Below are 23,894 nucleotides of genomic sequence, written 5' to 3' on the forward strand. Positions count from 1 at the left end.
GTCATCTAGTCCAAACCCCTGCTCAAAATCAGAATCAATCCACAAACAGATTTTTGCCCCAAATCCCTAAATGGCCCCCTCAAGAATTGAACTCAACCCTGAGTTTAGTAGGCCAATGCTCAAACCACTGAGCTATCCCTCCCCCTATTGTCTAGTTTATGTGAAACATATACATTTGTGGGTACAGCTTAATTTGTTTTAGGACAGAACATGTACAGCAGAGGTCGGCAACCTACGGCATGCATGCCAAAGGTGGCACGTGAGCTGATTTTTTATGGCACATGGGATGGGTTTTGCTGCTCAGCCCACAGCCACTCTGGGGTTCCCGCTGCTGGCCCCTTACCAGCTGGGGTCCCGCCACCGGTCTCACTCAGCAACCGCTGCTGGCCTGGGGGAAGAAACCCCAGGCTGGCAGCGGGCTGAGACCCCAGCCAGAGCGGCGGTGGGCTGAGCTGCTGAGCCCACTTCTGCTCTGGGGTTTCCACTGCTGGCTCCTGCTAGCCGGGGTCCCGTCGCAGATACCACTCAGCACCAGCTGCTGGCCTGGGGGATGGAACCCTAGGCTGGCAGTGGGCTGAGACCCCAGCTGTCAGGAACCCGTGGTGGAAACCCCAGAGTAGCAGTAATGGAAACCCCAGAGCTCAGCCCGCCACCACTCTGGGGTTCCCGCTGCTGGCCCCTTGCCAGCCAGCATCCCCCCCGCGGCAGCCCCACTCAGTACCTACTGCTGGCTTGGGGGAAGGAACCCCAGGCTAGCAGCAGGCTGAGACCCCAGATGGAAAGGAGCTGGTGGTGAATACCTCAGAGCGATGGCAGACTGAGCTGCTCAGCCTGCTGCCACTCTGGGGTTCCTGCTGCTGGCCCCTTCCCTACCAGCATCCCACTCAGCATCCACTGCTGGCCTGGGTGAAGGAACCGTAGGCTGGCAGCAGGCTGAGACCCCAGCTGGCAGGAGCTGATGGTGGAAATCCCAGAGTGGTGGCGGTCAGCCTGCCGCTGCTCTGGGGTTCTGGCTGCTGGCCCCTTGCCAGTCAGGGTCCCCTCTGCAGCTCCATTCACCTTGCTTCCAATTGGAGTTCCAGCGCAGGCCACCTGCCAGACAGGGTCCAGGCTTCCAGCCCTGCTCAGCCCTACCAGCCGCCAGCTCCACTCACCTCAGCTGCCGATCTGGGGTTCCAGCCGCTGACCTCCTGCCAGCTGATTATCAACTTATAAATCAGAAGCCTGTGTGCAGCTTAAAGTATCTAAATAGTTGCCCCCAGACATTGGAAAATTCAGCAAGGCAAAGCAAGGACAAGGATCACACTAAACTGATAAGATCTGCATTTTAATTTAATTTTAAATAAAGCTTCTGAAACATTTTGAAAATCTTGTTTACTTTACATATAACAGTAGTTTGGTTATATATTATAGACTTATAGAGAGACCTTCTAAAAATGTTCAAATGTATTACTGGCACACAAAGCCTTAAATTAGAGTGTATAGATGAAGACTCGGCACACCACTGCTGAAAGGTTGCCGACCCCTGATGTACAGCATTAATTTTTCAAAGTTTTTTTTCATTCTTTTCTTATTTTAATATTAAGACTCAATTCTGCTATAAGATACATATGTGTATCTGAAAACAAAACTCTATAAACAAGCAGCAAACAAATATTACTATAACAGTCTCAGTGTTTATGCTGTGGACTGTAGCTATAAGGAATCTTGATATTCTCCAAACCGCACAGGAAAATCTAGACATGTTTGCTGCACTTGTGTAAAAAGGTCCTGCAAATGAGGAATGGTTTAATCAACAGTGCGGGGAGTCTTAGTCTTATGCTCCAGTTATTCATACCTATTTTCTCAAACAGGAATACATTTAATAAGTGCATATTAGACCATACACATGATAGAATAAAAAATGGATACAAGACTTCTCAGGTGGATAGCCAATAAAACACTATCACATTAAATGAATTTAAACAACTTTCATTAAAGTCAAAGAAGAATTAACATGGATAATAATCATGAAGTTATCTATGTATAATTGAAGCAAGTTTAATATATTCTTTATTTGATTTAACCGAATCAGAGTGCCATGCGGAGAAAACAGAGCAGACTGAAACTTTTACACTGTGTGAGAACGGGTTTTAGCATTTTCTGTCATATCTTTCAATGAACGGCCAGTCAAAAGATGCTTTTTTTGGCAGTGGTACTGTATACCCTTCACTTCACTGACTTGCATGCTAAATCCCACTAAATGTTACAGCTCTTACTGCTTTCTAATGGAATCTAACCCATTTGGTGACAGTAAGTGTGACTTGACAGAATGTTCAGTACAGAAATTACATGATATTTGGCCTTACTTTGATATGTGACATTTTGGAGTCTGTTGTTCCAGATGGTTCATCATGCAACAATATCTCAAATTATCCAGAGACCTCAGTCTTTCTACAAAAATATAATTGCGCTTCAGATAATGCTATTTACAATTTTTGATACAGACAAGGTTTTAGCCTTATGCCCCCAGTCATCTATTTATCTACTGCTCATCACCAAGGCACATGAATGCCTTACAAAGCCAAACATATACACAAGGAGGCTCTCTATTTCTCTCAAGCCACTTCGGGCCAGTAAGATTGTTGTTTTTAAATGTAATTAGTTTTATTTATTTTACAGTTTAGAGAAAGGAGAAGATGAAGCAGGTTTTACACTCTGATTGGAAGTTAGTAAGATTTGGGTCATTCTAATGTTTTCCATAAAGGAGTTCATAGTTCTGGGCCAGCTGTTCTCTCCTGTGCTCAGAAGTCTCACTATGGAAGTTGACATATCCATTGTTCCAGAGGAACACAGTTGTAATGGTTGGTCATGCTCACACTGAGTGAGGCAGTCCTTTAAGTAGCTAGGAGAGCTTTGAAAGTAAGGACCAAAGCCTTGAACCTGACTTCAAATTCAATGGGAAAGTAGTGTAGAAAGAAGAGTGTAGAATTGCTGCTGTAGTTTAACCCTGTTTCAGCTTATAAATGATTAGGTATAGTGAAATGTTTCTTCTCTGTGGAATAGCACATCTTTTGCAACTCAGTATCTGACAATATGCTAATCAGTTTGATCCTCCCAGATAAGTCTGTGCTCCTGGGCTGATTCTGCCTTGGAGCTTCTCCTTTTCCCAAGACAACAGAACTGAAGGAGAGAGGGGAGATCACATGGAGCCTGGCTCCCCCAAGAGAGGGGTGGTCTCCACTGCACAGTTCTGTGTCCTGGGGGTATTGAGTAGTCCCAGTGTGGTCTCATCACCCCCTCTCCCACTTGTTCTGATGTACTTGCTGCAGATAGTTCCTAGTCTGCTCCATCTGACTGCATTGCTGCCCCTGAAAGGGCTGCACTGGAGGGTTCTCCCTGAAGCTTTGCATCAATTTCTTATAGTTCTATTGTAACAATGCCTTCAGGCTTGAAAATTTCAATCCATACTGTGCTTCTTCAAGGATGTTTTATGGTGTGTTAAGGCTCAGTGCACTTAGATGCACACTGAAAGCAGCATGCATGGATTGAACAAGAAGTGTATGAAAACAAACTGGAAGGTTCAGTAAAACAAGTACAACAAAACAAAATAAAATAGGCTTCTTTGGTCTTTTTGGGCTAATACGTTCCATTAAACAACAAATCAGGGCTCTGAATTGTGATTCATTTTAGTTTAAATTTTCTCTACATTGAACTAAACTGTGGACAAACAAGTGTAGATATTTAAGTAGCAGGAATCATACACACCAGGAGGTATTTGGTAAGTTGTATTAATTCACATTATTTGTCTCCTTCTCTCTCTCTCTCTTCTCCTGAGTAACTGAGATATGTTACTAATCATTTGGGTAGGCAAACAGGAGTGGCAAACAGGAATTCTGGAAGACATAGCTGAGGACTGTGGTCTTGGAAGTAGAGGTACTTTCTGAGTGGGGTCTTTGATCTGTCATTGTTTGCTTTCTGTGAGAGTTGTGTAGCTGGGCTGAGGGGCCCTGAACAGGCCAGGTGAGACAGACCAATCTGTCTGTATCTCAAGGGAGGGGGTGATTAGGACCCTTGGGGTTTTGATCAGCCTGTGTTTGAAGTCTGAGTAGTTAAGCCCTCCCTGTTAGCAAGGGGGTAGAGCTGAGAAGGAAGGCTTAATATAAGCTAGTTGCCAGGCAAACTCCTGACCAAGTGAACAGGAGAGGCAAACAGGGGGGGATTACTTTCTAGATGCAGTTCTACATTCAGTACTATGATGATCAGTGATGAATCAGTGGTTGAGACCTACAATAAATGTGCTATGTTTTCTTTCCTGCCACATGCCAAAAGGGATTTCCTATGTATGAAGAGCAAGTCAGTGGTTGTGCTGGAAGAAAAGATTCTTGGATTGGAAAAACAAGTACAGACACGGTGAGGCCTCAGAAACTGAGCAGGTCTAATACAACCAGATTCAGGAAGCACCCAAGTTCATGGAAAAAGGAACTGGACACAGAGGAATCAGAGAAAGGGAGGGGAAATTAGAGGCAGCTTGACAGTTTGCAGTCACCAGAGACAAAAGGACAAGGCAGAATTCTACCAGGTTGGAGGCAGATGAGGATGTGTTGACTGTAACTAGCAGAGGAAAAAGGATCAGGAGAAATTCCACACAGCTAAACTTGTCCATCATTTAACAAGTCCTGGGCATGGAAACTGAAAAAAGAAAAAGATTTCTGAAGATCTCTCTTGTTGAATGGAATAGAGAGGTGTATGGTATAGATCTCTAGATGGCTGCTCACTCCAACTCATAAGAAAATCTAACATGCCGACAAAGAAATCTCCAATTATCCAAGGAAGACAGACTATCCTTGGAAGAGTGGAAATAATGCTCTTCAAGAGAAAGCAGGGAGTAGGACAGTCTGCTGTCTTCTCAGAGCCAAGACAGAAGTTAAGTGACTGTTAGGCACCTGTTAGTACCGTTATATAAGACGCTGGTGAGACCCCACCTGGAATACTGTGTGCAGTTCTGGTCTCCCATGTTTAAGAAGGATGAATTCAAACTGGAACAGGTTCAGAGACGGACTACTAGGATGATCCGAGGAATGGAAAACCTGTCATATGAAAGGAGACTCAAAGAGCTTGGCTTGTTTAGTCTAGCCAAAAGAAGGCTGAGGGGGGATATGCTTGCTCTTTATAAATATATCAGAGGGATTAATATTAGGGAGGGAGAGGAATTATTTAAGCTTAGTACCAATGTAGACACAAGAACGAATGGGTATAAACTGGACACTAGGAAGTTTAGACTTGAAATTAGATGAAGGTTTCTAACCATTAGAGGAGTGAAGTTCTGAACAGCCTTCCAAGGGGAGTAGTGGGGGCAAAAGACATACCTAGCTTTAAGATTAAGCTTGATAAGTTTATGGAAGGGATGGTATGATGGGAGAGCCTAATTTTGGCAACTGATCTTTGATTATCACCAGATAAGTATGCCCAGTGGTTGGTGATGGGATGTTGGATGGGATGGGATCTGAGTTACTGCAGAGAATTCTTTCCTGAGTGCTGGCTGGTGAGTCTTGCCCACATGCTCAGGGTTTAGCTGATCGCCATATTTCGCGTCGGGAAGGAATTTTCCTCCAGGGCAGATTGGCAGAGGCCCTGGAGATTTTTCGCCTTCCCCTGCAGTGTGGGGCATGGGTCACTCGCTGGTGGATTCTCTGCAGCTTGAGGTCTTCAGACTACAATTTGAAGATTTCAATAACTCAGGCATAGGTTAGGGATTTGTTATAGAAGTGGATGGGTAGGGTTCTGTGGCCTGCTTTGTGCAGGGGGTCGGACTAGATGATCACATTGGTCCCTTCTGACCCTAGAATCTATGAATCTAAGATTGGACAGGATTCTGAAGTTAGAAGGCAAGGATCCACTGCTAAGTGGATATTGACACTAATAATGCTGCTTCACAGGATGACTGACAGTTAATAGATGACTTCAGGGAATTCAGAAGGAGCAGAATGTCCAAGTGATCTCAGAAATCCTTCCTTTCTTGCGAGCAAAGAAAAACAGAAGGCAGAAGATTGTGGACATAATCTGGCTTGTTAAGGAGTGTAAGGGAGACAGTTTTGGTGTTCATGGGGTTGGGAGTGCACAGTTTGGATGGTATCCATCTCAACAGAAGAGAAACCAATCCTTTATGGGACAGGCTGGGTAGACTAGTCAAGAGGGCATTACACTAAGAAGAAAAGGGAAGGGTAAAAAGGGAAATGCAAAATCAAGATGTGGAGAACAAAATTAATCAAGACACTTACTGTAGTAATTGGGATATAGCAGTCTTACCGCACTTGTGCGCTCAGTTGCTGGAAAGTGGGTAACAATTCATAAAATGTTACCACCTTTAACAATAAATGACAGAAGGGATATGAAAAGGAGACAGAAAAACTTAATTAGTTCAGATAAAAAACTTTATTGACACCACCCAAGGACTATGTTGAAATCAAGACTGGTAAACAAAGGAGAATGGAATTGGAAATTAAACGAGCAAAATTCGTGGTGTGTCAGCAATTAGACCTAATTAGTGGACAAAGTACTACATTGCCTATAAACTCTTTTGGGGGTCCTCAAGAAAGAGACTTCAGGAGGAAATTAAAATGGCTGGAGGAAGAGTTGGCTTAAAGGAAAGAACGTTATCATCATGGTTGCCACCATCACCATCTTCTGTGTGGCACTCCCTTCTTTGTCTTCCTCCACCTTATTTCTTCTCTTTCATTCTGGGGATGTATTAGCGGGAATGTTGTAAGCAAGACACAAGTAGTAATTCTTCCGGTCTACTCTGCACTGATCAGGCCTCAACTGGAGTATTGTGTCCGGTTCTGGATGTGACATTTAAGGAAGGACATGGAAAACTGGAGAGAGTCCAGAAAAGTGTGACAAAAATGATCAAAGGTCTAGAAAACATAGACTCATAGACTCTAGGACTGGAAGGGACCTCGAGAGGTCATCGAGTCCAGTCCCCTGCCCTCATGGCAGGACCAAATACTGTCTAGACCATCCCCGATAGACATTTATCTAACCTACTCTTAAATATCTCCAGCGATGGAGATTCCACAACTTCCCTAGGCAATCTATTCCAGTGTTTGACTACCCTGACAGTTAGGAACTTTTTCCTAATGTCCAGCCTAAATCTCCCTTGCTGCAGTTTAAGCCCATTGCTTCTTGTTCTATCATTGGAGGCTAAGGTGAACAAGTTTTCTCCCTCCTCCTGATGACACCCTTTTAGATACCTGAAAACTGCTATCATGTCCCCTCTCAGTCTTCTCTTTTCCAAACTAAACAAACCCAATTCCTTCAGCCTTCCTTCATAGGTCATGTTCTCAAGACCTTTAATCATTCTTGTTGCTCTTCTCTGGACCCTCTCCAATTTCTCCACATCTTTCTTGAAATGCGGTGCCCAGAACTGGACACAATACTCCAGTTGAGGCCTAACCAGCGCAGAGTAAAGCGGAAGAATGACTTCTCGTGTCTTGTTTACAACACACCTGTTAATGCATCCCAGAATCATGTTTGCTTTTTTTGCAACAGTATCACACTGTTCACTCATATTAAGCTTGTGGTCCACTATGACCCCTAGATCTCTTTCTGCCATACTCCTTCCTAGACAGTTTCTTCCCATTCTGTATGTGTGAAACTGATTGTTCCTTCCTAAGTGGAGCACTTTGCATTTATCTTTATTGAATTTCATCCTGTTTACCTCAGACCATTTCTCCAATTTGTCCAGATCGTTTTGAATTTTGACCCTGTCCTCCAGAGCAGTTGCAATCCCTCCCAGTTTGGTATCGTCTGCAAACTTAATAAGCGTACTTTCTATGCCAACATCTAAATCGTTGATGAAGATATTGAACAGAACCGGTCCCAAAACAGACCCCTGCGGAACCCCACTTGTTATACCTTTCCAGCAGGATTGGGAGCCATTAACAACTACTCTCTGAGTACGGTTATCCAGCCAGTTATGCACCCACCTTATAGTAGCCCCATCTAAATTGTACTTTGTACATGACCTATGAGGGTTTGTTTAGTCTGGAAAAAGAGAAGACTGAGAGGGGATGTGATGTTTTCTAGTCAGGGCTGCCCAGAGGATTCAGGGGGCCTGGGGCAAAACAATTTCGGGGGCCCCTTCCATTAAAAAAAATTGCAATACTATATTCTCGTGGGGGCCCTTGTGGGGCCCAGGTAAATTGCCCCACTTGCTCCCCCCCACGGGCAGCCCTGGGAAAAATAAAACTTATGCATCTCGGCACAAACCCAGTTTTGAGAAAACTTCTTTACAAGCTACCACTGGTTCTCAGAATCAGCTAGTGCTAAAAAGGCATTAAAGCTCATTAAAAGGGTTGGACAAATATTATCCGTCAAAACTTTTTTTGGATCGAAAACTAGGGGTTTTTAAAAAGCAGAAAAAAATCACGTAACTCTGCTTTCCTTCAAAATTTGTTGTGTTTTTTTTAATTGAAAAGCTGAAATTAGTCTGCTAAAACGTGAATATGGTTTGGGGTTTCAGAAGTGTGTGGCCAAATATTTGCTGCTTGCTGTGTTTGATTGTTTAAAGAACCAATATAAAATTCTGCTTAAAAAAAATCCAAAACTTTTGAACCACTTCAGCTTGTGACCAAACGCCTGAGCCCATCCAGTCAGAGATTTTTCCAGGTTTCTGATACTCTGCTAGCTTCCTTGACTCATATCTGTCTCCATAACTTTGGGTTCATTTAGGTTAGAACATAAGAACAGCCATATTGGGTCAAGCCAAAAGTCCATCTAGCCCAGTATCCTGTCTACCGATAATGGCCAATGCCAAGTGCCCCAGAGGGAGTGAACCTAACAGGTAATGGTCAAGTGATCTCTCCCCTGCCATCTATCTCCACCCTCTGACACAGAGGCTAGAGACACCATTCCTTACCCATCCTGGCTAATAGCCATTAATGGACTTAACCTCCATGCATTTATCTGTTTCCTAGACACTGGCTCCATGGGGTCCCTCACAAACTGGAGATGGTTACTGTGGGTTTGTCTTTAGTACAGCTTATGTACATACTCCACGAACTGAGCATTTGAGCTTGTTCCAGAATCTGGGATGAGTCTATGTTGTGAAAACTGAAATGCTCAAAATAGCACATGCATGTGAATGGAAACAGGGTGCTAAAATTAAATTAACCCAGAGGTTCTCAAACTGGGTGTTGGGACCCCTCAGGGGGTCACAAGGTTATTACTGGGGGTCGTGAGCTGTCAGCCTCCACCTCAAACCCTGCTTTGCCTCCAGCATTTATAATAGTGTTAAATATATAAAAAGGTGTTTTCAATTTATAAGGGGGAGGGGGTCGCACTCAGAGGTTTGCTATGTGTAATTGGTCACCAGGACAACAATAAACAGGTTTTAATGGAACTACACTGGAAAAAAAAGTTCAGAGTAAATGTATGCACAAATTAGTATGTCAAGCAGTGTGCTATGTAATTTTATTAGATTCTAATAAAGAAATCTAATATATTTATTTTTAATAGTCACATACTTAATATTATTACTACTACTGTTTTGCACCTCTAATATAACATATAGAAGTTATACGACATCTTCCATTATGGCAACTCAAAGTACTATCCAGAGATAACCAATTATTGACTCCATTTGACATACAGAGAGACAGGCACCGAGAAGCAAAATGGCTTTCCCCTAGGCAAACATCAAGTCATTGGCAGGGTCAGGAATAACTCCCAGTTCCCCACTTTAACCATTAGATTATAGAGCCTTCTCAATAGCTCTATAATTAAGATTACAGCCAAGAAAAAGAACTCTTAAAAGTCCATGCAATATTTCTATGCCATTATTTTTTCAGGAGTATAGAATGAGTCCATTGACAATTTTTTGTACATGGGAAAACTACTTTATTTACTTATAAACGATAAATGATCAAAAATAATATTCTCATTCATTATATTTACATCTGCAAAGACTCATGATCTAAACTCTAGAGCAATTCACATTGGATGTTAATTTCAAAAAATCACAGAACAAGCGAAAAGACAGTAAATTTAAATCTTAATATCTGGAAACAAAATGACCAAAACCCAATAGATCCAAAAGCTCTGAAACACATTCAACTGGACTGTCTGTGCAGTCAGTAGTAAAGGGAAAATATGTTAGATGTTAGATGTCAAGTCCAAGCAATCGAAAAGCCTGGGATTTGCTTTGTGCATGCTCTTCACAGCTCAGCTACTTCTTTGCAGTATGATAGAGAACAAATCAATGTCAGCACTGATAACCCTCTCAAAGACCTTCTCTCACTTACTGCCTGATAACAAGGGTTTTGGTGCCACAAACATGCCACAAATCTATAATTATAGGTCTAATCTTGAGGAAAATATAAACAAAAAAAAATCTGCCTAAGTAGACCCTTATTCCAATGGGGAGTCTGTCTCTGATTAAAATCAGTAGGATTCTGTGTGGCTATAACATTCGATCTGAGGGGATCCCTTTGCAGGATCAGGGCCTGTTTAATTACTGGTGGCAGTTTTGTGCTTCACAACTGTTTTAGTAGGGGAGTGACCTGAAGGAATAAAACATACCACATTAAAGACTTCAACCTGGACATGATCAATATACCCAATTCAAAAAATGGCACATTCTTTAGAATAGAAGAATCCCTTGTTCTTAGCAGGGGTGACTGCTTTACTTTTGCAGAATTTATCTGAGATCTTTGTGAAATAAGGATTACTAAATATATTTACCTGTGTCTACTCCTCTTTTCAATGAAGAAGTTATTTCAGTTATGGACAACTTTTGGCACTTGACAACCTATTATACACAAGGTTCAAAACAGCCTAAGATAATTAAAATACAGCTTAAGTTCTCAGTCATCAAGCATTTCATATGATCTTGGCTTCGCTGTAACACATAGGCTCAGAAAATCCAGAAAACATGCCTTCATTGCAGTCTCCAAAATTTCAGGAAAAATAGGGTAAAATATGTTCTTAAAGTTGGTATTGTACAAAATGCACATTTTATGAGATTATATTAAAATATGATACTTACAATTTCAAGCTATCACATATACTTTATTTACAGACATAAGTGGCCAAATATATATGTCTTTTCTCAATATTTATTTACTACTTACTAACCCAAAATTCCAACTGACTTTAATGATTAGCTCTTTCACTGTTCTAATACATGTTAGAAATATAACACAAAAAATAGTTGACTGTGGTTTCTGGCTGTTGTAAGAAATAATTATGCTATTTATTTTACCAGAGTTTGGGGAAAACAAACATGCATATGAAATAATAGTTTAAATGTCTAACATCTGTCTTTTTGGATTAACTGTTATATATTTTTACTGTTTTATTCCTCGCACTAGCTTTCTGAAGCCACGTTCACACCTACAGTACTTTTGAAATAAAAAGAAACAATGCCACACAGTGGATTTCTTCAATATTTACAGTTGTCTTGTGACCAGAATAAAATGATTCAATGTCACTGCCTATAAATATCTCAACTTAAGCAACTCTCTATAGAATTAAATAAAGTTTAATGTAGTCTTTGTAAGAAATATAAATTACCATCTTAACCCTAAAGAACAAATTAATGCTGCAAGATCTCTTTTATTTTGCTATGTATTAACTTGTCAGCATGTTATGCCAGTTGAATTTTAAAACATATTTGTCAGGGAATTATGGCAAAGGCTACCATTTTGGTACAGAAATGTTTAGTAAATTTCAGAGCATAGATTCAGAAAAAACACGCACACTATAAGTCATGGGGGAGGGAGAGGGCATGGAATTGGAAATTGAGCCCATGTGACACTCATCACACAATGGCACGTCCTTTGTGTGATGAGTGTGAGAAGGTGTGATTTGGTTACTCATAGGGCCATGGATAAATACTCCTCATGGTGTTCCACTTCTAGTATCCAGTATTCCTTGGTGCACTTCCCACTGAAGTTTTGAAATATGAGGTTTATTTGTTTGCTTGGTTGGACCTTTCTTTAAATGTTTCATGCCTAGGAGAAAGGTCTGGCCCTAAATTTATTTGAAAACAGGTAAGTACACAAATAAAAAAGCAAAAGAAATATATTAAATTATGTAATAAAAATAAATAATATGAAAATGTAGTTTCAAATGGTTTGAATTTAGGAAATGGAATAAAGTTTTATAGTTACAGAGATTGATTATTTTTTCCTTCCCAAAAATTTTAAATTTATGGCCAAACTAAAGGATCCATTCCTCTCTTGAGGCATACAAGTAATTCCCAATTATATTTATGAGAGTTGTGTATGTGCATCAGGGGGATGGATGCTTAAGGCTCCATATCATAAGGGATTTATTCAGTCATGAGGCTGAGTATCACGGTTTATTGTCTGAAAAATAAAATTAAAACAATACCATGCAGATGTCTTTAAAATTCAGTGATGAATCAGGGTAAGTGCACTGATTTTATTGATAGTTTTGATTGGCAGCTACTGTTGCACAAGAAAATAACTACATAAACAGATCAATTCCTTTGCCATAAGGAAATATAAGCTCTGTAAGAGCACATTTAAATAAATGAAAAATTAATCAAATACTAGATCAGAACAGTTACAAACTAAACAAAAATGAGCTGCAAGGAAATCATTCTCAGTTTTCCATCACTGAGAACATATTGCAGAAAATAAAATGATCAGATGGAAAAAATAAAACAAAGAGCATATTCAGCTGATCAGAAATCAAACAGTACATAGTTATACAAAATTTTCAGTCCCACAAGGTTTATCTAAATATATATGAATATTTATGTGTGTTTATACCACAAGAACTTCCTACTTTAGCTAAAACAATGCTAAGTGTCTACCATAATTCCTATCTATGCAATTGAAAGCGCTGTGTTTGACACTTTTAAAACCTTTTGCGACTAAGGGCCAGCTTTTCAACTGGTATAACTCTGTTGACTTCAATGAACCCACAATGATTTACACAAGGTAATGATCTGGCCTGTGGTCACTATCCATGGGCAATTTTCCCAGTAATTTTATCCCTTCTTCTCTGCCTCATCTAAACCCTCCTATCTATCTCTCCTTTCTGATCAGAGGGGGAAGGAAAGGGATGTCTCATTGTCATAAACAGATAGTTAAGGGTTAATGTCTCTTTTACCTGTAAAGGGTTACAAGCAGTGAACCTGGACCACCTGACCAGAGGACCAATCAGAAAACAAGATACTTTCAAATCTCGGTGGAGGGAAGTCTTTGTTTTGTGTTGTTTGTTTGTCTGTTGTTCTCTCTGTGTTCTGAGAGTAACCAGACCTACCAATAGGCTCTCTAATTTTCTGTTCAAATAGTAAGTAACAGTAGAAGGCGGTTGAGTCTTTTTTATTGTTTTCTTTATTTACAAATGTGTATTTTGCTGGAAGGATTTTAATTTGTATTTGTGTTGGGGGGAAGGCTTCTCTCTAGTGTCTATAAGCTGAAAGACCCTGTAACCTTTACCATCTTAATTACAGAGACAACTTTTACTTTTTTCTTTCTTTTATTAAAAGCTTTTCTTTTTTAAGACCTGATTGATTTTTTCCCCTTGTTGAGGCTCAAGGGATTTGAGTCTGTACTCACCAGGGAATTGGTGGGAGACAGGGAGAGAGAAGGGAGGGGGGAAGGGGGAATCCCTCTGTTTTAGATTCACGGAGCTTGAATCTGTATTACCTCTTGAGGAGGGGGAAAGAGGAGGGGCAAGGTGCACTCCTCTCTGTTTTAAGATTCAAGGAGTTTGAATCACAGTGATCTTCCAGGGTAACCCAGGGAGGGAAAGCTTGGGAGAGGCAACAGTGGGGGAAAGGGTTTACTTTCCTTGTGTAAGATCCAGAGGGTCTGGGTCTTGGGGTCCTTTGAGAAGGTTTTGGGGGGACCAGAGTGTACCAGGCACTGCAAGTCCTGGTTGGTGGCAGCACTACAAGATCTAAGCTGGTAATTAAGCTTAGGGGGATTCATGCTGGTACCCCATCTTTTGGACGCTAAGGTTCAGAGTGGAGGTTATACTATGACACTCATGAACCTACTAGGGAATAATCTCTTGCTATTCAAAGCATTGTCTCTTCCAGATGCTACTGAGTGTAGCTCCTTCGGTCTTGATGCCAGTGTTTACATTAGATAGAAAAAGTACTCAGGTTCAGCAGTGGGACGGCTGAATGAAGGAGGCAGACGGTTAATCTTGTAGGAAGTAAGCTCTTTGTTTGCCGATGATAATTTGGGGGATCTGTCTGAGCAATTCATGAATTCTGGTTGATACTATGAAGTTACTAAAAAGTTGACATTATGAAATTGCTGTGTATCATGTCATGTCTCTAAGTATATGTCTGCACTTTGAGATGAAGTTATAAATTCCAGCTCGAGAAGACATACTCACACTACCTCTGATTGGCAAGTACACCAAAAGTTGAGTATAACTGCAGTGGCCAGAAGTGATGGGAGGTGCTATTTGCCTAAACTACATACCCTTCAAAGATTGAGGTACACATTCAAGGAGGCTATCCCCTTCTGCTGTTCACGCCACAGTGACTACCCTCCATTTTTAGTGTGCTAGCTCATCAAAGGTAACATAGGTATGTCTCTTTGATTTTGAATTTATACCTCCAGCTCAAAGCACACACATACCCTTGATCTGTATAACCACCATGGCTAACAAGCCTGAAAGCACATGTCTGCCAGATCAGGGATAATATTCAATGGTTAAGCCCTATCAGCACCTAAATAAGTCTTACCTGGGAACACCACCAACAACAAAAGACTAACTGCATCTTAAGGGAAACTAATTCCCTCTTCCTCGTGCAGCAGGTTGGCATTGGGAGAATGGAAAATCCCCTAAAGCAGGACAAAGAAGCAGGTTATAAAAGGACTCACAGGGCTACACAAGGGAAAGGGACAGACGGCAAAGGCCACAGAAGGTGAGCTGAGAAAAGAAAGCTCCATGTTTCAAAATACAAGACATCTGCTGGAACAGAAGAACTTTGCATGGCCCAAAGAACACTGACCCCAGTCCAAAGAATTCTCTGGGGTGGTGAGGAAACAGAGGCAGGGAAATGCAGTTAGTATTTTTTTTCTAAATAGATCTGTGTATTTCTTGTGCTATTACAGAGCGATGCTGCATTCAGGTCCTGTGCAAAGTCTGTGTTTGTTATATGCTACACCTATCACGTAGCCCCTTCAAGAGGTAAACCAGAATGCTCCCCCCTTTAGCTGGAGTTGTGTATTTAAGCTATGGGGGTATCTTGAAAGTTACTGCTGGTCCTGGGGTTTTCATCAGTGGGACTGGGATTAGAGGGTCCATGTCCCTTAGAGCCCTGCCATTAGTGGGTCATCGAGGAACACAGAATGAGGGAAGCAACTTACCCATGTGGGCAAAGCATAGCACAAGGTTTAATAAAGTTCCACTTGGTCAAGTTAACTTGGATTCAGCTTCACTATTTGCTAACGAAACACTAGGTGCCTAAGGCAGCTGGGCTGTGTGATTCCCCTTCCATAAAGAGATAACAGACTGAGAGTCAATGCCTATGAAATGTGCCAAAAAGGCCAAGGGAGGAAAGAGAGCTACAGCCTTCTGAGACCCAGGAAACCTTAAAACACAAATGGAGGTTCAGTGTCTGGATCCCCTCACAGCAATCAGGAGAGCTGCCAGCAGTGGGAGCCTGACCAGATCGGTGAAACTGCACAGCTCAAAATCCACGGCTTCTTTTTCCTATCAGAGGAAAACTGGGAAGAAATAGTAGGGGGGATGGCTGCAAAGCAGTTCCTGACAGTTCAGGAAGAATGGGGCTAAAGGTCCCCGTTCAAAACACTGGACTCTTTTATTTCAAAGTGGGTACTACCAAGCTGGGGATATCAGGAGGGGGAGGATGATACTGGAGGGAAGGTGGTGAGAAGAATCGTACAAACCCCAGGTAGCGGAATGGCCAAAAGCCTGAGCAGTCAGCAGCAAGCACTAGCCCATATGTGCATCCCCTTACTGTTTATAGCACCAGCACAGTTTGTTTGGCTCTGCTTCCTTTTTGGGTTGCTCCTTCAAATAAGGGCAGAAATGTTCCTCTTATTAAGCTGGGAAGATGACCTATGTGTAAGTTTTACTTATTTTGTGCTTTCTGTATAGCTGTATAATAAATGTTATAATAAAGAATGCTTAAGGTTAGAAAAAAGAACTGTTCTAAGTAAAAATGGCAATTTCTTATTGTGCAGACCTGCTTGCTTTCTGTATTCACAGTCACACCTGCTTTCTATACTCCTGCTGGTTCTGAAGAGACAATACAGCCTTAGGAGAAAGAAAATTATTCTTTATGACTGTACGTCAACAGAATAGTTAACTAAGCTCCGGTTGCAGAATCCCTACCTTGAGTTGTACTATGATGTACACCTGAAAAAATACCAAAGGTTAAATCCTAACGCCACTACAGTCAATAGGAGTTATGCCACTGTGATTTCAATGAAGCTAGGATTTCAGCCTCTCATTACTGCTAAAATACATCTCAGTGTATCAGTTATTGGTGACTGAGCACAGTTTGACTTTCAGATCACAGAGTTTTGTAGCATTGGTGATTAGGAGGACAAACAAAAACATACAATTCCCCACTACCATCAAAACATTTTTCACTTGTAACTGAGCACAACTGATCTGGAGTCATTGGCAGACTATAAAACTGAACCTCACAATGTCATGTTCACAGAGTCACTTTTAAAAGTAAATTTGCACTTTATAAGCTTTTAGGCTACATTATTCTTAAAAGTGCACAGCTTGAATACAACCTGTGTGTATTGTATCTTGGAGGCACATAACCCCAAAAGGCGTCATTCATTAAGGTGTCGATCCAAGCAAATCAGTGAAGGAGACCTGCATAAATTATATCACTTAGTAATACCCTAGACTCACACTCTGATTTTTCTCTCATTTACACTGGGGTATCTCCACTGAATTCAAGGGAATGATTTGTTATTTACAATGGTGGATAGAATTAGTTCTATGTGAGAGATGGTCTCTCTGTAAACACAACCTCCCATGACAGTTACCCCAACAGTACAATGAAACTGTCAGTTGCAGAGGAGGATATAAAAAAAACTAAGACAAAGACAGAAGCAAAGAAATCACTACTAACATTGCCGCATTCAGAGGTAAATGAAAAAAGAATCAACCTCCTTTCTCAAGCTTTCCCTCAATATTACCCTCACTCACACTTTATATTAAAACACAAACATAATTCTCATGCTGTTTCTTGTCAGTGCTTTCTTAAGACTACATGGTTAAACTGTGGGTGATATATTTCTCACCGATTTTTGAGGATGAATTAACTTATTCCTAGCTAACCTAAGGGGAGCTGATGTCCTTGCTAATAGTTGGTGCCCCAGTAACAAGTGTCCACCGTGGACTGCCATATTTGCATTTACCTATGCAGAGGTCGGAAGGCATTGGGCCTGGGCCTTGTTGTTCACAGGATGGGAGCAATTTCTCACATGGAATGCGGTACCCAAAGACTGGACACTTAGACCTTGCATGAGGAATAGTTTGAGGGGGGTATTTAAGCAGCTTGGGCCTAATCCTATAATTATGCGTATACAGGTGGAGGTTGCCTCCCCTTAGGTATTTGGTTATGCTACTTGTTGCTAATATTGTTGCCTGGCTCAATATCAGTGGGATATTTGTTTAGGGAGTTGCCTGGGTTCTTTGGTTAAAAGTTAATATAGTTGTAGTCTTTGCTTTATCGTATTTGCATGTCCGAATCTCTCACTTCCCATGTTTGGCTTAATTTAACTCTAACTACATAATAATATACAATAGTGTTGAGAATAGGCTCTTATTATGCAACACCTCTGCTTTCTGAAAACATTTACAACCTCTGGCTTATGGTTTCTTAAAGTACATATCAGGGTGGCCAACCTGTGGCTCTGGAGCCATAAGCGGCTCTTCAGAAGTTAATATGCAGCTCCTTGTATAGACACTGACTCTGGGGCACTGGAGCTACAGGTGCCAACTTTCCAATGTGCTGGGGAGTGCTCACTGCTTAACCCTTGGCTCCGCCACAGGCCCTGACCCCACTCCATCCCTTCCTGTCCCCTCCCTTGACCTTGCTCCTCTGCCCTCCCCGTCAGATCTTCCTGCGTGCCATGAAACAGCTAATCAGGAGATATAGGGAGGGAGGTGGAGGCACTGATTGGCAGGGCTGCCGGTGGGTGGGACGTGCTGAGAGTAGGGGGCGGGGAGCTGACAGGGGGCTGCTGACGTATTATTTTGGCTCTTTGGCAATGTACATTGGTAAATTCTGGCTCCTTCTCAGGCTCAGCTTGGCCACCCCGGCATATATTATTAAAGCACTAGAAAACTTTTAATAGATCTACAATTTAAATGCACTGGGAAGACTTTTTGGACTCAATGGAAATTTAGAAATTATTTAGCACATGGATTATTGACACAATACACCATAATGGCTACTTCTCAGCTGCTGCATTCTATCGTTCGCCATATACAAACTGGCTGTTGCATTCCATCATGCACCATACATAAACTAGCACAAAACCAACATAATTAAAGCCATCATAAAGGTTTTATTGAGGGGGAAAAATAACATAACTGATATCTTTAAAAATGAAAGCAGTGTTTGTTTATAAGTGTCTATAGAAGTGTCTGAAAATCTTAACCTGTTTTTGCACTTTTATATTGTAAATGTTGCAGAATTTTTTTCTACATTTTATGTAACCCAGTAAACAATAAATAATAATAATAATAAATCTTCCCAAATGTTTCACAGCTGACCTCTAAGATCAGAAAAGGATTCAAAGGTACAGATATATGGAAATAAATAAAATAACCTTCTCTTTAGCAGGAACAACATTGCTAGCATAATATATGCAAAAAAAGATCCAAAGTAAAAAATAGATACTAAGAACATAACACAGCATTCATAATAGCTGATAGACCTCTCACAGATCAATCAAAGTTACATGGCAGCATACGTACTCTAGCAAAAGTTACTAAAACATAATAACATTTATAATACCTAAAAGTTTGCTAGGCACTTCACAGAAGAAAGACACACTCACTGTCTGAAAAAGGGTTGTAATCTAGGTTTAAGATAATTGATGGTGACAAACAATAGGGAAACCATTATATAAAAACCCTAAAGATTTTTGGCCTTGATCCAGCAAAGCAATTAAGCACACAAGTAATTCCATTAATGTCACAGGAATTACTCATGTGCTTAAAGCTATGCACATGATATGTGCTTTGTTGGAATGGGGGCATAGTAGTGACCATTATTCTAAATCCAATAGAATTTAACAGAGAATAGTATTCATTCCTAAAACATTTTTGGATCATTCTATAGTGTTGGTCCAGAAGTTCAGGAATAGGAGCGCATTCCACTCTTGTGAGAAATGTAAAAAAGGGAACATGGAGACTAGCATTATTGGTTGAGGGAGGAGATGGGGTGTGATTTGATGAAACAACATTAAGTGAATATAGAAAGGCAAATTTATGTAGGGTCTTGAGGTGAGTAGAAAAAGTTAAAATTTGATGAAATACAGAAAGGAAGCCAGTGAAAAGATTTGAAAATGAATTGTATGTCATAGTTACATCATGAATCTAGGAAGACAAAATAATCACTATGTGCTAAAGTTAAGAAAGCAAATTTTATCCAAGACAGGAAGAAATACTAACCCAACCATGCTGCCAAAAACCAAGCATCATGAAGAGGACCCCATCCACAAGGCAAGAATACAAGATACTATGGTAGCTAATTTATTTTTTCATTAAAGATGGGGGAGAAGAGTGCAGCTGACTTATAAAGAATCAGCTGACATATAAAGGATCAAATTCTGTTGCACAACTTTCACCAGAAAAATCAGTAACAGGACAAAGTCCTCCTTTATTCACAATCAGGAAGGTCTCAAAATGAAACCCTAAGTAAGATAGCATTATGCACTAATACAATCATAAAAATACAACTGTTTCTTTGTCCCATCTGGAAACAACAACATATAACATAGTTAGAAATGACATATTCAGTTTTGACACCATCTTTGGGCTATGTAAAGATAGAAACAGACTCATAAGTAGTTATTATTGTTTTTGTATTTCTCCAACAATTAATATAATGCCCTGTTAAAAACAGCTTATTATCTTACCATGTATTCCACTGTGTAACGTAAGCCTCTTTTATCATTTCACCTTTTTTGTAATGATACTGAACCAGATGCCAATAACAAGGAATGAAAAATGTAGGTATGTGTAAAGAAAATAAAAGTCAAAATATTTTAATAATACATTCCTTTTGTTAAAAGTAGGCCAGAAGGCTCAGAATAACCTTAAGCATAACAGATAAGAATGAACTGAACAAAGAGTGTGTGCAGTTGTCCATTGGAATTTTATAAAATATCAGACCTGTTTAAAAGGTACATAACTAAAATACCCACAAAGAATATAAGATGGGACACAGCTATCTCAAGTGGTAGATGTCCTGTGTTTGACAATGTCCATTCTGGCTTCTATTGCTCATATCACCAATGTATCTTACATGAGAACTATAATAGTGTTTGTAGCCATCGGTGCACTACAATATTTATCACAATTGCAGATGTTTCACACCAACGAATTAACAGGATTTTCTGGATGGGGGCCACGAAGAAAAATATGCACATATCAATGGGGAAAAAGCATTTAGGGTTATTCATCTGCTTTTCCATAATCTTGTTAAGTATAAATACAGTGCTTAAAAATGTGAGCCGAGTTTCCAGAACTATTAATCTGAAACACCGTATAACTATACTGAGAGACAACATGCTGAAAGTTTTATTGTAGATTCTTTATTTATTTCTACTTTATGAAAAAATGTTTTGTGAACATTGTGATTGTTTTTTAAAGGTGATTGTTTTTTAAAGATATAATTCCACAGGTATCACTTTATATCTGTAGCATCCTATATCAAGTTTGGTAATTTAGATTTAAAGAAAAAAAAAGAGTCAAACAACAGACAGTCTTACTTTTGTACTCCAGGTGAAAACCAGCTGCTGCCACACTAATATCAGAGTGAAAGTGCAGGTAAAGTTGATTGGAGGTGCTGTTCAACAATGCTGGCACAGTAGTACCTGCAACAAACAAGACCGTTTCATCTGTGGTATGTAGTACATTGTAATATGGTAACTTATTAAAAGAAATTCCTGCTGTTTTACATAAATATAAACATGACCTTATTCTCTCCTCACTATATGTCATATCATGCCCCGGATTTTTACAAAAGCTCCAGGAAAAGTCTGATGACATGATAGGACAGTAGGGAGCTATGCAAGTGCAGCCAGAGCTAAATCTCACCACATTTACTCACATGCACAATCTCATTGATTTTAAAAGCATTATCCACATACATAAAGTAAAGGATTTGGCTCTGAAATGAAGTTCCAATGTCACTAGTTCTTCTTGTCTGTACATAAGAACTAAAAGTTCAGAATGAAAGCTGAGAATCTGGGGGGGAAGGAGAAACCCATCCCATTATTCTGAGATACTAATTTTCTCTGTTTGTGTTCTCTTTAACTCTCACTTCACAGTCATTCTGCAGCACACATCTATCTCCAAAAGATATAGAATGTTATCATAATGGCCTGTGAACATCAATGGTGATTGTGCAAAATGAATATTTACTCTCTTTCTGAGATCAAAAAGAGATATTTTTGTTTTACCTTTGAATTTTCATTTCAAGATCCTCCATGTCAGACAGTCTTCATAGTATGGTGTTCCCTGTCTCCACGGCAAAACGGGGTAGACCTGATCTAAAGTATATCATAAGAATGACCATACTGGGTCAGCCCAATGGTCCATCTAAGCCAGTATCCTGTCTCTGACAATAGCTAGTGACAGATGTTTCAGAGGGAATGAAAAGAACAGGTCAGTTATTGAATGGTTCATCCTCTGTCATTCAGTCCTAGCTTCTGATGGATGGAGGTTTAGGAGCACCTGGAGCAAGAGGTTGTGTCCCTGACAAGCTTGCCTAGTAGCCGTTGATGGACTCGAAAAACTTATCTAATTCTTTTTTTAACCCACTGATACTTTCAACTTTCACAACATCCCATGACAATGAGTTCCACAGGTTGTGTTGTTTGAAGAAGTACCACTTTATGTTTGTTTTAAGCCTGCTGCCTATTCATTTCATGGGCTGACCCCTAGTTCTTGTGGTATGTGATGGGGTAAATAACACTTCCCTACTGTTTTTCTCTGGGCTATTCAGGATTTTATAGACCTCTATCATATCATGTGTAGGTATCTCACTACTAAAGAGAATATTCCCTGACATTTTAATTTTTCTTTTTCAATTTTTAATGTAAGCTCTTCCAATTTTGTTGCTCTTTTCTGCACCTTTTCCAATTCTATTATATATCTTTTTTGAGAAGGAGCAAGCAAAACTGCATGCAGTATTCAAGGTGTGGACGTGCCATGGATTTATATAGTGGCATTATAGTATTTTCTGTCTTATTGTCAATCCCTTTCCTAATGACTCCTAATGTTCTGTTCAGTTTTTTGACTGCCACTGTACATTGAGCAGATGTTTTTACAGAACTATCCACGATTCCAAGATCTCTTTCTTCAGAGTTAACAGCTAATTTAGATCCCATCGTTTTGAATATGTAGATAGGACTATGTTTTCCAATGTGCATTACTTTGCACATATCAACATTGAATTTTAACTGCCATTTTTTTCACCCAGTTTAATGAAATCACTTTGTAACTCTTCACAGTTTGCTTTGGATTGCTGGTTGTTTTGTGTTTGTGTGTGTGTTTGCCTGCCCACAATGTGCTCTCAGTTGAGCACAGACCTGCACAATAAGAGACTTCAGCCAAGACTCTCAGAGCTGAGACTGTGTCTAGATGGGAATATTCACTTAGCTAGTATGATTATACCATTTACTAAGGAAGCCTCAGTAGACTTAACCTTAGGGATATTAATGAAGACCTTTTAGTCCATAGGTACAAGTACGTCATTTGAGGGAATCTCTATTCTGCCTTAATCCCACTATCACAAACCAAGAGATAAAAAATTACACAGCTTTTCTTCAGTTTTGCAAGGTTTCTTGTTATTTCATTATTTATTTTCACAAACAGCTGTAAATAGAACTGATTGGGAATTTTTTGACAATGTTTTTTTAATTGAAAAATGCTAATTTATCAAAAATGAAACTTCATGAGAATGGGTCAGTTTTGACAAATCTCTCAACTCATTTTTTTTAAAGTAATTAAATTGTCAAGATGCCCTTAGAGTGACTAGAAATTCCGATAAAATCGGGACTGTCCCATGTAGTTGTTTCTCCTGTGTCCCGACCGATGTATGGTCAGAATGCCATTTGTCCTGATATTTTGCTTCAGTGACGGCACTCCAGTTTTTTTTTTTTGTTTGTTTGTTTTTTTGCTTCTATGGCAGCACTCCTGCATTATTTCCTTTTGCTTCAGCGACACCCCTTCTTCCCCCATGTGTCCCTACATATTGTAAACTAAACATTCTGAACTTCTGGTTCAAGAACTGTGATAACTAGATTAAAAATAAATAATTTTAAAATGGTTAAAATCTAAACAAAACACTTCAATTGACCTAAACTTTTTTTTTTTAAATTATTTTTATTCATGAAATTTTGCAAGATTTCCACTTTTTGTTCCAATTCAGGATGGGATTTTTTTTATTTAAAAAAAAATCTTGAAGATTTTTCCAGGAAGGGAAAACAGTTTATTTCCCTAGCCCTACCTGTGAAGTAAGATCCCCATTTGTGCTTAATTCTGACAAGATTAGTTGAGAGTTTAAGGGATTTTGCTCAAAGTCCCAGCTTGAGAGATTTCTCCTTCTTTTTAGTAAAAGCAGCAAAGAGTCCTGTGGCACCTGATGCATCCGACGAAGTGGGTATTCATCCACAAAAGCTCAT

At 40.0% G+C, this 23,894-nt stretch overlaps 1 protein-coding gene across 2 annotated transcripts in view; it reads right to left on the reverse strand.

Annotated features, from left to right (window-relative positions):
* Positions 1-23,894, reverse strand: part of CSMD1 (CUB and Sushi multiple domains 1) — a 2,060,432-nt gene that overhangs the window by 306,625 nt on the left and 1,729,913 nt on the right. For both annotated transcript variants that reach the window (XM_030555566.1, XM_030555565.1), the window contains exon 37: positions 20,976-21,080. In XM_030555566.1, coding sequence (XP_030411426.1) covers positions 20,976-21,080 — 105 coding nt within the window. The remainder of the gene's footprint in view (positions 1-20,975; positions 21,081-23,894) is intronic.

The sequence above is a fragment of the Gopherus evgoodei genome, chromosome 3 (genome assembly GCF_007399415.2).
Source record: "Gopherus evgoodei ecotype Sinaloan lineage chromosome 3, rGopEvg1_v1.p, whole genome shotgun sequence".
Lineage (NCBI taxonomy): Eukaryota > Metazoa > Chordata > Testudines > Testudinidae > Gopherus > Gopherus evgoodei.